Source organism: Lissotriton helveticus, chromosome 4_1, assembly GCF_964261635.1.
Source record: "Lissotriton helveticus chromosome 4_1, aLisHel1.1, whole genome shotgun sequence".
Classification (NCBI taxonomy): Eukaryota; Metazoa; Chordata; class Amphibia; order Caudata; family Salamandridae; genus Lissotriton; species Lissotriton helveticus.
Window position 1 is genome coordinate 821837974 of NC_136063.1, and position 16058 is coordinate 821854031.

General features: G+C 43.6%; 1 protein-coding gene across 1 annotated transcript in view; it reads left to right on the plus strand.

Annotated features, from left to right (window-relative positions):
- EMILIN2 (elastin microfibril interfacer 2) overlaps positions 1-16058 on the plus strand; it is a 278099-nt gene that overhangs the window by 253829 nt on the left and 8212 nt on the right. Inside the window, exon 7 of the mRNA XM_078687463.1 lies at positions 3155-3286. Within this exon, the coding sequence (XP_078543589.1) occupies positions 3155-3286 (132 nt within the window). The remainder of the gene's footprint in view (positions 1-3154; positions 3287-16058) is intronic.

Here is a 16058-nt window from a genome sequence, read left to right on the forward strand (position 1 = left end):
GAAGTCAAAAAGTTAAGGCTTTTTTTTAAATATATCTGGGCCTATAATACAGTTGTGTGCCGTTCCTGGTCCTCAACCCTCTCCTGCCCTGAAAACGTCCCTGTCTTCCAGCTCACTTGGGATGTCCCGGTGCCATGGCCGGTCCAGCCTGGCTCTAGAACGTGACTTGGTGGCCCTTAGTGAAGCAAGTTTAGTGAAGTCATGTGCTGGTTGCCATTCAAGCTGGGGACTACCAGGTGATGCTTGCCCCATTGTAAGTTTGCTGCATCATCCATAGCAGTTGTAATCTTGTGGCCAGCAGCTCTCTTTTTTAGCTAGGTGATATGGTTTGATTTTTCCACTTTTCTTTTACTGTGTCCTTTATAATTTGGAGGAAGCGTTGTGTCAATGAGCAGCCAAAGTGTTAATTGGAATCAATGCTGAGGCTTTTTAATTTCTAAATTAGTAAAACATTGATGCTTTTTCTGTGCCTTTAGAATTCGTTTCCTTGCGAAGCTTGTGTTTTTGTAATTTCCATTAAGCCTTTCCCTATGGTGGTGTACAAACTCAAACAAGCTCTTATGGATGTGTTCACAGCACTGTGCATGTTAAATGTTTTCTCTAAATGGGGTGTCAGACATTTTTGTGCATATGTTTTTCTTTTCTTTCCGGAGCTAGTTGTAAGAGAGTTTTGATAAAAAATCACTTTCGTTTGCACTTTATAAGGACTTATAAGAGAACGAGTTAGTCTCCGAGGACGCCATATGCAGGATACATCGTCGAAATGGAAAGCATATGGGAATGTTGTATGAAAATCTACCCCAGCTGAGCTGAGACCCATTGTGAGATTAGTTTATAAGCCCCGGAGCCAGCGGCAGTGATGATTTACACGATGAATTAATTTTAAAAAAATGCAGAGAACGAGAACTGTCAATATCCGTTACCTTCATCAGACGTTTAACTTCGTGTTCTGAGCTCCAATCTCAAAGCTGAGCTAATAATGAGGCATTCAATAACACTAGTCTAGAACAGAACAACCAAGGGAAAGCGTATGCTTTTTGTTACTTCTTTTTGCATAATGTTTTTCCAACTTGTGATGTCACCATTCAGATGGACAAAAGGAAATAGAAGCAACTAACACCATGCTTTTTATGTGCTGGGCAAAATTGCCTGATTCACATGGATTCCCAAAAATATGCAAGTCTGTGCTTAGTAAGTTTTTTTTCCTTTAACTTGCATATTTTAAGGAATTTATTGAAATTGTACAATTCTACAGGTAATCCTATTACTTAAATTTACTGCTGACAAAAATGTAGCAGAAATGCAGTTGGACATTTAAGGCCAGATTTAGAGTTAGGGTACTCTGTTGTAATCGCCAAGGTCTCGGTCTGCCTACCTCATTTAGAGACGGACGAACCAGAAGGTTTCCAAAATGGACGGTGGACACCCGCCAATCATTTTGTAACTTGAAAGTAATCCTAGTGACAGCAGTTTCCTTGAAAGCGCAGAGATGAATGCCTGGCTGGTGTTCATCTCTAAATTTGAGAGACGATACTGCATCATCAGGGTGGCAGAGGTAATGTCTGTTCCCACGTGAACAATGGAGTGCCGTCCTTCAATCTTAAAATCAGGCCCTTAATTTTGTTTCAGCATAGTGAATATTGCTGTGTATGATAATATAGGAGTTTTATGATTTTTTGAATTTCACAATTTTGAGCCTGATTCCAATGCGGTTTGGAAATCTTCCTGACCGAATCGGTTTGGGAATGGTTTCTGACTGACTTGGATCGGGAGAGTCCGACCGATTACAATGTATCTGGATGCTTCCAGATACTATTTGGTTGGACTCCTGTTGACTTAAATGGGAGCCTATGTTCCGAGCGAATGCTCCCATTGGCTCCCATTGAAGAAAGAGGTGGCTGGGGAAAATGGGACACCCTGTGGCAGGCACCCCCTGGTGCCTGCTACACTGTGCATGGCTGGTAAGGGGTGACCCTTGGGTACCCCCACGGGCCCGATTGGGAAGGTTCCAGGTGCTGGGTGGCCCGCTAAGGGCCCCCAAAATCTAATTATGACTGCCAATTCGAGTCAGATGGCACGATTCGGAAAGGGTGTCCGAATCCAGCATCATAATCAGTCGCTCCGAAACACGGCCCATAGAGATGTACGCTTCTGCTCCGTATGGCTCGGTCATTCCGAATGCCGTTGGGTTCGGATTGGGATATTCCTAAAGCCCAACTTGCATCATTCTCGGTCAGTCGGAAACCTTTCCGATTCGGCCGGAAAGACACGTTCTCGATCCGAATTGGACGGAGCAATGCCGTTAGGAGGCCTTCCAAACCGCATCGGAATCGGGCCCTAAGTGTAAAATAAAAAAACAATATTGAATGTTGTTGGTCACCACAACTCAAGACATTTTTTTCTTTTTCACCACCTTTTCAATGCCCACACCTTGCCATTTTCCTGGAAATACCCTTGTTACCATCTGTGCTAACTTCAAATTTACCATAGCAGAACTCCTAAGTGGTTAGAATCAGCTACATAGTGGTTTCCAACCTGCTTAAAACACCCAAACTAAATAAAATATATAATGTACAATGTGAACATGCTTTAAGGCAATCACAGTATCACTAATAAGGAAAATTTAACAGCCAGCATAACCTCCAACACTAAGATAATTTCAGTAAATTATTAAAGAAGGCCAGGTTTAATGAAAGTGGAAAGAACAAGAAAGATCCGCTGATCGGCACACAACTCACCAAGCTTTTTTATCCCTGATCCAATCAACAAGCAAAATCTTGGGCTACACCTACCAACTGAAGAACTTGAGCTTTTTGGCAGTATGGATTCCAAGCAATACAATGGTTCAATAAAATTTGAGGGGTAACATGTTTCTTAAAACAGCTGTAATGAAGAGGTGAGAGAGGAACTCAGATCGATCCTTCCTTCCATAAAATCAAAGCTTTTTGAAGCTTTCTTTACTTGATCAATGTTGGAGTGTTGTACCCATAACGTACCTGAATTGTCGCCACATTACATAGAAATAGCCTAAGTAAGCAAAATTATAGGTAATGAGTGCCTCTTCCACTTGGCTTAAACACAACTTTTTGCTTATGAGAAACAGTCACACAGATGCATTCTTTTGACAGGAATTGTCTTCTTTTTGTTGTTTTAGAAGCCGGGGTTTTCGCTTCTCAAGTGTCTTTTTCTGCTGGTCTCACCCAGAAGCCTTTCCCTGCAGAAGTGGGAGTTATCCGTTTCAACAAAGTATTAGTGAACGATGGAGATCATTATAACCCCGATACAGGTAACATTACTTCTTTCTTATATATTATAAAGGTCTTTCAAATATTTAAGAATGGCTAGATAGAACCACTCTTTAAAACATGAATTTGTCATAGTAATGCACCCCTATATAGACGCATACATTCAAAAGGAAATGGTGGCCATCAATGAAAAAATACTTTTAAAAAAAACCTGTGAATTGGGGCATGTTTTTATCAACCTTTTCATACTGCTCCTTGAAATTAGTGCTACAGGCGAGGTGACATGCATAAACTTTTAAATAAAAGTATGCAGTCGTGTTTGACTGGGGCACTCTAATACCTTCTGATATACACAAGGGCTAAGGCGCTACTTTACAGAAGAAGTGAAAATTTATACCTGGACCTGCAGAGAGCTGAGTTTTACAACTTTTCTAAATCAAAAAATCCTGCGGCACATGGCAGGAAATTTATGATATTTAGAAATGTTCTGGTATACGACTTTTTGACCTACCCTATGCATACTGTACCTAGACAATGGTGAATATAAACCAGTTTAGGTCAAATGCGGAATTTCACATTCGTCTTTTCTTATTTTCTGACATGAAACATTTTCATGTGAAATTTTCATTAAACTTCAGCCTCTTACACAACAGGGTACTTCAAATCAAGCATTCTGCATCAGTTATGTCTTGATCATTGAGTTTATGTGTGCATTGAAGTGTTTATTTGGAACTGAAAATGTATGTGGATAGCAACAGATGTGTTTATGACTTGCCATCTCTCACTTGGGAACAAAAACTTCTCTGTCCCCTTGTGTCGCTTTTGACTGCAACATGCTCAAACTATTAAGATTTTGTACAGGCGCAAACCATATCTGCACAAATAAAAATGTGCAGATCCTGACTTTGTAAATTAGTACCTGGTTTTTAGCTCTGTGGTTGCCACTTTTTTTGCACGCAAGTTACACATGCTAGGGTAAAAGCCTTGTGAATCTGCGACCTGGAAAATCAAGGTTGTATCAGAAAAATATAAACGTGGCTACCACCTTTGGAATGAGTTCCCAGTCCCTGCTCACTCTTCTGGATTGGGTAAGCACCACGGGCTGCTATTTTAGAACCATAATATTCCTTCAAGATCCCTATTGAATAGTACTAAACAATCATGAATGTACCTCACCGACAACAATTTATCAAAAATATATCAATTTATTATTTAATTTGTTCAGATTTTTCTGTTTACCTTTTTAAGCCCTTTGCACAGAAAATAGATACGAGATGTCTTACGAAAAAACACAACAATAAATATGCAGACAATTTAATAGGTGACTGTTCTGACAAAGTGAAATGAGTGACCTTTAAGTTTCAAAAACAAACAAGACAAGAAGATAAATTCTCTGTCCTCTTCCAGTCTTTCACTCTAGCTTATGCTATTTCCATAAATTATTAGCTATAGTGAGCCTGGACATGAGATAGTTTCCCGTCGATGTTTCGACCCTGTGTTTGTAGTTATATCAAGTAGGGTCTTCTTCAGAAAAAAAAGTGGACTAATGACAGCCCTTGTTCAGATAGATTTCCAAAAGGAAAAAAACTCCTCTGATCCCGGATGGAGCTTGTCAAAAACTCGTTTACTCTTTAACAGACTGGGATCATCAATGTGCCTTCACACGTAAGTCTGTGAGCGTGATGAGCTGTACTCCAACTTGCATCTGTATACCCCACTAGTCATGTGCTCTGACCTCCAAGGGGTATAAAGAGAACTGTTTGTGATCGCTGCTTTCACAACGGATATTGTTTACGGATGTCTGAGTCCATCAAATACGGCTACCCACGCCTCCTCGAATTTGGAGGCTTGCCTCCTATGTGAGGTATTCATACCAGTGCAGTCATCTGTATGTGTCATTAATGTAGGTGTCCCTTAATACTAAGTGAGTGCTCTGTTGAATGCAGTGACTACGTCACTGGAGTGAGTGGAATGCTCTGTGTGTATATTCTAAATTACCTTTTAGATGGCAGTGTTAAATGAGGCATAGTCCAGGTTTGTATTTCTTAGTAACAGGTGAATGGCTTTGGGAAGTTCATGAGGAGGGCCTTACTTTTAGTGTGCACAAAAGAAATGTAATTGGCCCGGCAAATGGATTGGTTTGACTGATGGCTGCCTAGGCCAGAATATTCTGTGTAGATGAGTTAGTCTGGAATTGGAGTGAATGGAGAAGAGGAGCTTCCAATCAAACAATCAGGAATTATAAAGCGCAGCTAATCACCCAATAAGGTATCCATGCGCTTGCAGGCTCTGGAAGCTTATTCAAACAGCCAGTTCTTGAGGGCCATTCGGAATCCAGGAAGTGAGGTGATGGTCCATGAAAGATAATACTTAGCACACCTCCGTGGCTGCTCCCCTGCAGGACATTGCCTGGAAAAGAAAGTTCCACTGTGGCGAGGACAGGGACCTGCAGGGTGTCACAAGTGTAGAACAGCTGGATTCTAGACTAATACTGTTCCTCTGATGGGTGTTCCTATGTGTGTGTGCGGGTCTCGGCCTTTCCAAAAGACAGATTGTCTCGGGCCATGGCAACAAAGATTACTGGCAGAAACGTCACTGAGATACAAAATCCCCCTCAAGCTTATCATTGACTGGTTCAACTAGTTTTGTGTTGCCAGGGGAGCGAGAAATTGTCTGGTCTTTAACGAGGTTTGTTGAAAAATATATTGGGGCAGATTTATGAGTTCTGGCGCATCTCTGCAAATCAGCAGGGATGCGCCAGAACTGATGCGTCACGCAATTCCCTCCTTGCGGCACCATGGTGCAAGGAAGGGCAGATGCGTGACGCATCTTGTGGCGTACGGGCGGCGCATTGCTGGAGTAGCGTCGCAAGTGTGACGCAACTCCTGCAATGTACAGAGGCCACCCATACATAACGTGGTGCGTCACTCCTTACGCCTGCTTAAAGCAGGCGTAAGGATTTGACCCAGCAGCGTCGTAAAACTGACTCAGTGAAATCTTGTAGATTTCACTGCGTCAGTTTTACGGGGCTTTCCTATGAGGGAACGCCCACCCTGCGACAGAACGCCCACATGAAACCTGACGCAGGTTTCATGTGGCGCAGGGCTTTACAACGTGACGCATCTGCCTAGATGCGTCACGTTGTAAATAGGTCGCAGGGATGCGCCACGTTTCCGCGCCGTTGCGTGACGCAACGGCGGCGTAAACGTGGCGCAAGTCCGACATAAATCTGCCCCATTGTTTTTCGTCACCCTCTACAGCTGCTGTCTACATCACAAGTTAACTGCAGACACATTTGACATTTTTATAAACGGCTTGGTCTTCAGTTTTAAGAAGATTCTAAATAGTGGCAAGATAGGGTGCTGAACATCGCATCTTCATGATGTCATGGTGTCGTGTGGCAGGAAAGATGGTGATGTATATATTGATTAGTAGCACCAAAAGGATGAAAATTGAGCCTAGAAATACAGTGCAAACATTCATTCCATGAAATCATCCCTCCTGATTACAATTGACAGCCGGAGCATATTGATAACTAAATTGTGTGGGTAAGGGTTGGCAGCTGTTAACTGCTCTATCAAAAAATAGGTTTGGATTTGTGAAAAGGCAAAATGATGGCACTAAATATTGCAGGAGGCTTTTCACGTATTTTTCAAGTACTTCATGCACCTGCTGCAACTCTGCCAGGCAGCCGTAGTTCACAGATCTGAAGCTTTTTCCTGTCACCCTCGACTCCTATAATATGTGACCAGTTTAACCTCGACCCCGGATTATTCTAGACTTAACCATCAAATTGTGTCCAATATTTCTCCTTCACATTAATTAGCTCCCCCATGTAGCCTCCCTTATAGATTGTATCATTGAAGCATCCTCATGAAATTACAAGTCCCAATGTCCCCAGGTCTAAACATTTAGGCCCAGTTTCTGTGCTGTCTTGCGTGAAAGGAGTGAGCATAGCGTTGATACCCCCCAAAGCCAACTGCAGACCCTAGCATGCAAGTGACACATGAAATGAGGGACCCAAACAAAAGACCAGGAAACTAGATTTTTCTTGGAGGAAACTTGCTGTAAGTTTATTTTGCACATGTAGGCAAGACAAAATTGGGTTGGCGTACGGGTGATCCAGGAATGCCAGTGGATGAGCAACCTATGATGACCGCCCACCTGATTGGCCAAATAGCAACTGGACTACTGACCAGCCGGCCCTATATCTCCTCATTGGTAGTCCTCACCCTGTGATCCCCTAACACTGAACTCCCGCCAGGTGACTGATCGGTACCAGGCAAGCCCCCAATTGCTCAGGTGCCTGCCCCGAAAGAGCCCACCTTAAATATGGAGACTGGTTAGTGGTAGCCTGCTGACTGCAGCCCCCCAAAACCGGATGGTCTTGGGGGAGGGAAGTGGCTCATGGGGCATGGTGATGAGGTGTTGGGACTTTGCCTATTAAGCTGGCTGCGCTGCGCTGCATGTGACGAGGGCAGCCCAGAACTGCGCCATATCAACTAATATTTGGTGCACTTCAGCTCTCTCCATGTGCTTGTGCACTTCTTGATGCCATGCGCCACCACAGAGACACCCCTACGCCATAATGCAAGGGTGGTTGAATTATGGGAGGCATAGGTTTCAAGCTTGATGGGGTCCCTTCCAGTACAAAAACTATGCTTTAAGGTTTTTCCACTTTGTATGGGAGTTGTACAAAGCAGCACCTATGCAATGTGGGAAAAACATAGAGAGATGAAAACATTTTTTAAAAAAAACATTTCTCCTCTGTACGTCTGCCTCGAAGACATGCGGGATTCTGGAACAAATCCCTGTCTATAATTCTTTGTAAGTAGGGATTTGCGCCAAACCCATGACTGTAAGAACGGAAACACCTATGCACCACCCATGGAATGCCCACTTGATGCAAAGTAACACAAAGAATTGCATTGAGCTGCTTTGTGTTACTTCGGCTTTCAACCCATAACACTTGGCCTCTGCTTTATGTTAAAAAAAGTAATGCAAACCGGACGCAAATTGTTTGTAAATCTGGGCCTGAATTACCATGATCCAAACAGTGAAGGGGATCAGGACGGTTTCAGGGTCCTTGGTAAGACATGGGGGCATATTATGAACGATTTGCGATAATTATCGCAAAGCGCGCTTAGTGCTGTTTTTTTTATCGCTGGCTATCGCTGGATTTTTTCGCCGTGATAGCGCTGTATTATCAACGCGTATCGCAAAGGCGATAGGTAATCCAGCGATAGCGTTAAAACCAGCAATAGCGTGAGAATTCCAGCGATAAAACAACTGCGCTAATGAAAAGCTTTCTAATAGGCAAGTGTGTACTTAACCTAACAATCCACCTCCCATTGACAAGATGATTAAGTCAAGTTTTTTTCAGGTGTTAAATTCCAGCGATAAGTACGAGTTTTCTTATCGCTTCGCGGGCATTGATAATAGAGGGAAGTTGTGTTTGCGACTGTTTCAATGCAATTTAAGTCAGGAACTCCTACTTTGCATGTCATTAGCGATATATATCATTGACATGCTTAGAGATAAAAAAAAAAAACGCCCGCTATCTCCCAAACACTCAAGCTAAGGCCCGTTAGCTGCCGCTTGTTAATAGTGTGATTAAAATATCGCCGCATTGGCGGCAGAAAAGTGCCGCCAACGTGGCGATAAAGGGCTTGATAATATACCTCCTAATTCCTCAGCAGTATCCGGGCACCCTTTACAGAGACAAAGGCTAGTTGGAAACTTAAGCTGCGGATATTTGTTTGTTTGGAAAACAAAGACATTGCACCTCATTCGCACCTATGCGCTTAAAGGTACTTTCAGTACAGGTAACACTTATTGTCTGTGCTTTAGCATTTGGCTGAAAACCTTACCTCGAGCAGGACAGCACATGCCATGGAGCAGCAAAACAGCTGGCCCTGGAAACTTCAAACAGACATTTGGTGTAACTTAAAGTGCATTATAAACTAAGGCTGTGACCTCTGAACCTAAAATTAAGGTTTCAAAACAACTCAAATGCCCTGCAAGAGTGATGTTTTACGTCTAAAAGTTTTAGAACCAACGGTTTTCATTACCTACAGGTAATAAATCTAGTGAGGCACGTTTTTCTCTTTTTATGTTCCACGATCAGCAAAGGACAGACTCGTGGCCTCAAGTTAAGATAATTCCTTACTGGCTCACAAAAAGGGGGCAAATCAGTTTTGCGCTATTTTTTGCCCGTTGCTTATGTAGAAATAGAGAGAATAGATTTTAATCCAATTTGAATTATTAAAGGTTTTTAATAAAAAAATGCCACTATGAAAGCAATGCATGGTGTATATATGACACATCTTTTCCTCACACATTTTTTTTGTGTATGAACTAGGCATTGTTGTTTTTACAGAAAACTTTCTTTCCATAATTCACTTTTATAAAAAAATTGGAGCAAACTGATTTTAGCGTATAAATAAATGGTACCAATGGATTTTACCCCAATCATAGTCCCATCTTTCACATGTAAACACAGCTAAGTTGTAACATCAGCTTACTTAGGTTTTTAGTTTTGTGCTGCGTCGGATCCGGTGAAGCAGCTGATCAGGAGCTGTGAGGTGCTGCGATGTGAGGCCCTGCATCGCTCTGTGCTGCACAGTGCCTGACCTGGTCAGATATTCACTTAAGGAGGGAGAAGTACACTCTGACTCCAGTCAAGGGTTCAGGACCTTGAGGGTTGCACCTGGGGGTCAGGACTCACTCCCACAGAGGCCAACAGAGGGGGTCAGGCATAGTTGGGTGTCGTCAACTGGAAAGCCACGAGGCCTCTATAAGCTTGTTGTGTCCCTGTAAGTAAAACTTGAGGTGAGCCAACTGATCCTTGGTGTCACTTCTGGAGTCCTGGGTTCAAGTCAAGGAGGTCCAATTTTCCTTCTTCAGAGAGCATGGCAGTCTTTGTTCTGAATCTTCTTAGGTCCAGGGGTGCTCCCATTTCAGGTTCTGATTGTGCCATTTTTGTACCCAGTGCCTGCATGTTGGTTGGAGACACCCCTTTGTCTAAGCATAAAACTGGTACTAGTAAGTTCTTCCCTTACCCCTAGAGTTGGCTCCAGTCTGTCTAATGAAACAAAGGGAAGGAAAGCAGACACTGGTGTGAGCAGCAGTTGCTAGTGACAGGGTATGCATATTCGGAAGTTAAAAAGGCACTGGATAGAGCCCTCAGCCTACTCTTTGCAGCTCATGAAGGTGCTGGGTACAAACCCCCAGGCCATCCTTCGCAGGAGAGGAACACCCTTCCCACACCCGAGGCACTTTTGTCTGCTGCCTTGAAGGAATACACCTCACACCACAGGAGAGAGTCATCAATAGTCATGTGACCCTGGACACTGGCAGAAAGGCATATTTGGTTTAGGCAGAAAAATACCAACTTTCTAAAAGTGCCATTTACAAAATAATAATTTAAAATGAGACTTTACTGACAAAGCGGATTTTAAATTACAATTAAAATAAGTGAGATGTATTTTTTCATCTGCTCCCATACTGAATGTATCATTTAGTTAAAGTAATAAGGCAAATGTTAGTCTATGGGAGGCTAGCCATGCCACAGTGAAGAACGTCTTTGGAGGCTTTCCACTGCAAGGATAAAGTACACATATGCTACCTTTTACATACTTTGCACCCTGACCTATAAGAATTTAGGGCCTACATTACAGGTGACTTATAAGTATTAAAAAGCAAGGTTTAAGGCTGACAAAAGGTTTATTTTGCTAGATGGAAATGAAAGTTTTAAAACTGCTCACACAGGCTGCAAGGGCATGCCTGAGACATGTTTTACAGTGCTACTTTAGGGGGTGGCACAATGAGTGCTGCAGCCCACTAGTAGCATTTAATTTGCAGATACACGTAGTACAATATATCAGGGACTTATAAGTACATTAAATGTACCAATCGGGGGTATACCAATTTTACCTTGTTTGGAAGGGAGAGCACAAGCACTTTACCACTGGTTAGCAGGAGTGAAGTGTGCAGAGTCCTAATGCCGCAACAACAGGTTTAGCAAAAATAGGGTAGTGAGGACATAAATCTAGGAGAATACCATGTATAAAGATGGTCATTTCCAACACGTACAATTCCACATGTTACCTTGATTCATTTTTATCAGAGCCCTCTTATAGCTCCGGCACACTTCCCTTGACTTGCTGGGCTTCATAACTCCCAATCAAGGTGTCTATTAATTTGGTAAATTGTTTAAGAAATAAGCTCTTGTTGTTGAACAAGACTCTTTGAATTCCTGAGTTGCTCTACTCTTTGAGTGTAGAGGAGGATGCAGCTGGTTGTGAAAAAGAATCAAAATACTTAAAGTAACTATATAACCTTTTCTAGTCGCACAATACATTTCAGCCACTGTCAGTGATAATTATTTCAAGATGACTCAAACGCTACCTCCTTCAATCATTCTCTTCACTTCCTTGACAAAACTCTGCACTATTTTTCATTTAGTAATATACCGCACTCTTGCGGCTGCTGCAACAACAAATTGTTTGAATTTCCTGGCTCAGAAAGCTGTTGGAATAGAGACGCAAATCCCATCTTAAACAACAAGCATTGAAAAAGACTATGGTCTTGTCTTTAACGTGCTAATACGACAGGCTCAGACATGCACACTTGCTGCTTGTCTTTCTGCAGTCTGCCTTATTCCGTGACACACTGGTAATTGAATGTAAGGTTTAACTGCTGCAATTGAGACACTGTTGTGACCTGGGGCGGCTCCTCCGCTAAGGCAGAGGAGCGTCGCCCCACTGCTCTCAGAGCAGTGGAAAAGAGAAAAATAAAATATTATTTTTCGTTCCTGCGGGGCTGGGTTAAGGCCGGGCGGGGCGGGGCTGATGGTCCAGGAAGGAGCAGTGGACTGTGAACACACAAAATGCCCATGACTGCTTGGCCTGCCGTCTTGGCCCAGCCAAAGCTTCATACAAACTTTGCATGTTGCACACAAGGCTGCATTGCACAGCCTGCTGGAGAACATGCCCAGGTGCCCAGTCCCCATCTGAGCGCCCATCCACGGGGCTCAGACCAATCCCAATGCTGCATTGCAGCGTTGTGATTGGCTGAGAGGAGCCTGTGTTCTTTCGGATTCTTCAGCAATGATAGAGAATAGACGGAGGATGCTGCGACGCTGGGAGGTAATTTAAAAATATATATATTTTGTCCACCCCACTCTCCCGACCTCCCACCCCCGTTCCGTGCCAGCTGCCACTGGTTGTGACCCTCATCCTGAAATCTACGCAACCACATTTTAACCAGTGAAGGCATCCTTGACTGACCATCTGAAGACATGAAATAGGACTGCACATACTTATATCAACACTGAAACCCTAATATCACTTGCTATTTTCAGAAGATCAGTTCAACGCCCAAATGGCTGAAGCAATCTTGAAAATGCTGGCGAAGGCGCTTTCAAAAATAAACACTGCAATTAGTTTAGTCAAAGAAAGTACAATAAATACAACACAGCCAGAGCGATCAGGTCAGAGAGTGATGTATTTCAAGTCAGACTGGGTGCATCATAAAAGAGATTAGATGCAATGGGAACCAATTGGCATGTCTTAATACAGGCCACAGCTGGGAATAAGAGCTTTTGAACGTGTATCAAAACCTCCCAGTCCTGGAAGACAGAAGTAGATGGGACAATATTCACTTTATGAGGATTTCTGAGGTAATAGAAGAAACTGATACAATGCAGCCCCTGTCGTTATTTATTCATAAATTGCTGAAGCATGACTTAGATCTCGACTGGTATTTCACAGACCACACAGGGTCGGTTGTATGTCAATACAACGCGGGCTTTTACCCCGCATGCCATTACAACGCAGGGATTACAACGAAAGTCGTTACAACGACTTTCGCTGGAGGGCGCTGGATAGTGGAATAGTTTAATTTTCTATTCCAACTCCAGCCCACGTTGACAGTAGGGAAGGTGTTGGATAGAAAATTAAACTATTCCCTATCCAACAGCGCCCTCCAGCGAAAGTCGTAATGACTTTCGTTGTAATCCCCGTGTTGTAATGGCAGTGCGGGGTAATCCCCGCGTTGTTATGGCTGTTCTCCCACAGGGTCAGACCTCAATATACTCAGAAGTCTATTCTCCCCAGGCCAAACAGTGTATGTTTTGTGAGACATCAACAAGTGAGAATGGTCATTTCACTGGCAAAAAAGAATGTCAGCCCTTTGTATACCAGAAAGATACTAATATCAGCTGACTATTCACAAGAAACGGCATTGATTCATGTGACAACCTTTGCCGTGAGACTGTGCCTAGGGAGAGAGGACACTACGTGTGGACTGTTGGAACCTATCAGTATGCTGATCTCAGTGGACAGTGAGATCAGGGAATAGTAGGAACTTGAAGAACTAGAACAATATTTTGACTCGCTTGATGATAAAGCCATGGGTACTTCTGCCACACATCCAGCAAACAAGACTATGCAACCACAATACTTGTGTACATCTGTGGCGGCGAAGACATGCCAAATGAAAGAATATGCATTAATTCCCGGTTATGAAGATATGCATCAAAGAGAGAAATGGATGGAAGGACAACAGCTCAAGGAAATTTCAAGATCACCATTGAAATTGTAGCTAAGTATGTAGGTTCCCATCTACACAGCCTGCATTTGTTTTATTGATGTTGTTCCCTCCTTCTGTTATTGTGGTTTTGCTCTTATATGTTACATTTGTTATATTGTGCATGGGAAACAGCCTTTACAACGAAGGCTGAACAACGACAACGTATTTACAAAGCATGTTTTTACATGCTTTGTTAAAAAATTACATTTAAATCTAAGTATTTTGGTGAGTATTAAAGGTAAGTATTACGCGTATTATATATTGTGGCAAGGGTATTTTTAAGGGTTGAGGTTGCAATGGGTTTTTGGGTGACAAGGGTAATTTTAGGGTTTAGGGTGGGTGTGGTATTTGGGTGGCAAAGGTATTTTTAGGGTTAAGGGTAGGTGTGGGTTTTTAGATGGTAAAAGTATTTTTGGGGTTTAGGGTGGGTGTTTAGGTGGCAGGAGTATTTTTAGAGTTTAGGATAGGTATGGATTTTTGGGTGGCAAGGGTATTTTTAGGGTTTAGGGTGGGTATGGGTTTTTGGGGCCGCAAGGGTAAATTTAGGGTTTAGGGTGCTTATGGATTTTTGGGTGGCAAGGGAAATGTTAGGGTTTAGGGTGGGCATGTGTTTTTGGGTGGCAATGGTATTTTTTATGTTTTGGGTGAGTATGGGTTTTTGAGTGACCATAACCCCGTGATATTAGAGGTTGCCCCAGGGGGGTTATTGGACTTTAAAGACAGGCATCATGTACAACGGACCTGTTACCAAAAGATCAGGGCAGGAGATTGAAATGGGCTAAAGTGACCCCGGTCACTTTTTAGGTTTCGCTGGAGGGCGGAGCTCTTAGCTCCGCCTCCAGAGAAATCTCTTGATTTCAGTAAGGACTCTGGAATACGCCCCCCTGTCCCATTGGCTAGCTCCATAAATGGAGGCTAGCCATTGGAACAGAGATCTGTCCGTCAAGGCCGGACCAGATTCGGGGGCGTTCCCGAGATTTTTTCCCAGGGCGGAGTTACGTTTTTTCCCGTTCCCTCCCCTTTCACTGAAAGTCTGTCCATTCCCGCCCCCTCCGTGTGCCTTTCCGCCCCCCCTCGCTGTCCAGTGCACGTTTCCCGCCGTCCGTGTCCTCTCCCGCCCCCTCCCGCCGTCCGTGTCCACTCCCACCCCCTCCCGCCGTCCGTGTCCACTCCCGCCCCCTCCCGCCGTCCTTGTCCTCTCCCGCCCTCTCCCGCCCCCTCCCGCCGTCCGTGTCCTCTCCCGCCCCCTGTGTCCTCGTAGGTGCTTGTTCCTGAAAAGTCTCCATATGACGTTGCTGGTCTTTGAAAATATCCCCAGATGCCATTGGAGAGGCACATGAGGATTCCCGAATGGCACTAAATGGTCAGATCTTCATCGGCATGGTGTCCTCTCAATATCAAGTCAGACTGGATATTGTTTGCCTCATTGACGCGCCGGTCAATGCCTGCATTCGGTTTGTGTATTTCTCTATGGAGGACGAACTGAAGAGTAAAGTGAGCAGTTTCCTCTTTGTACCCGCTCAATGGATAAATATGAAATTGTATCCTGCATTTCTGTTTTGTCTCATGTAAGAACCATGTCATGTTTTTGTATCTCCTATGTGCATTACACTGCAAGAGCCCTATATGCATTTCTCTCTCCTGTGTACATGGCTGCGTAGTAGCACCCTTCCCTTCTTTCTTGTGTTGTCATGTGTGCATCTCTGCATGTGAGCAGTATATTCTGCTCTCTTTTGTGCTTGGTTACCACGAGCACTGTGTATTCCTTTCTGACCGATACGGGCACATACTGCGTGTAAGCAAATCACCCTCGCTGTCCATATTTTCCTGTGTGCATATCAGCAACGTGAGCACCCTCTGCTACTGGTGTCTTATCTTTTTTGTGTGATCTCTCATTTGCCCTTCTTTTGCATATGTAACTGCTTATTATTGTCATTTCCTGTGTGTCGATTATCTTGCGTCACTGGCTTTATGCAAGATCATGCCATGCTTCTGACGATTTCTTGCATAATTGCACAACTGGAGCACCTATTTGCCCCTTCTGTACAGATTCTCAGACACGCACAGAGGTATCAGAGGCCAGTGTGCAAACGCAATTGCAGCTTCCCTCCTTCGCAATGGCATACCCTGATGGCACCTTTATTAGCTATCAACAGGTATTTCAAACATTCCAGTTTCTGAGGCTGTGCTAGAGGCTTCATGCGAGCCTCAGCTGGTGAA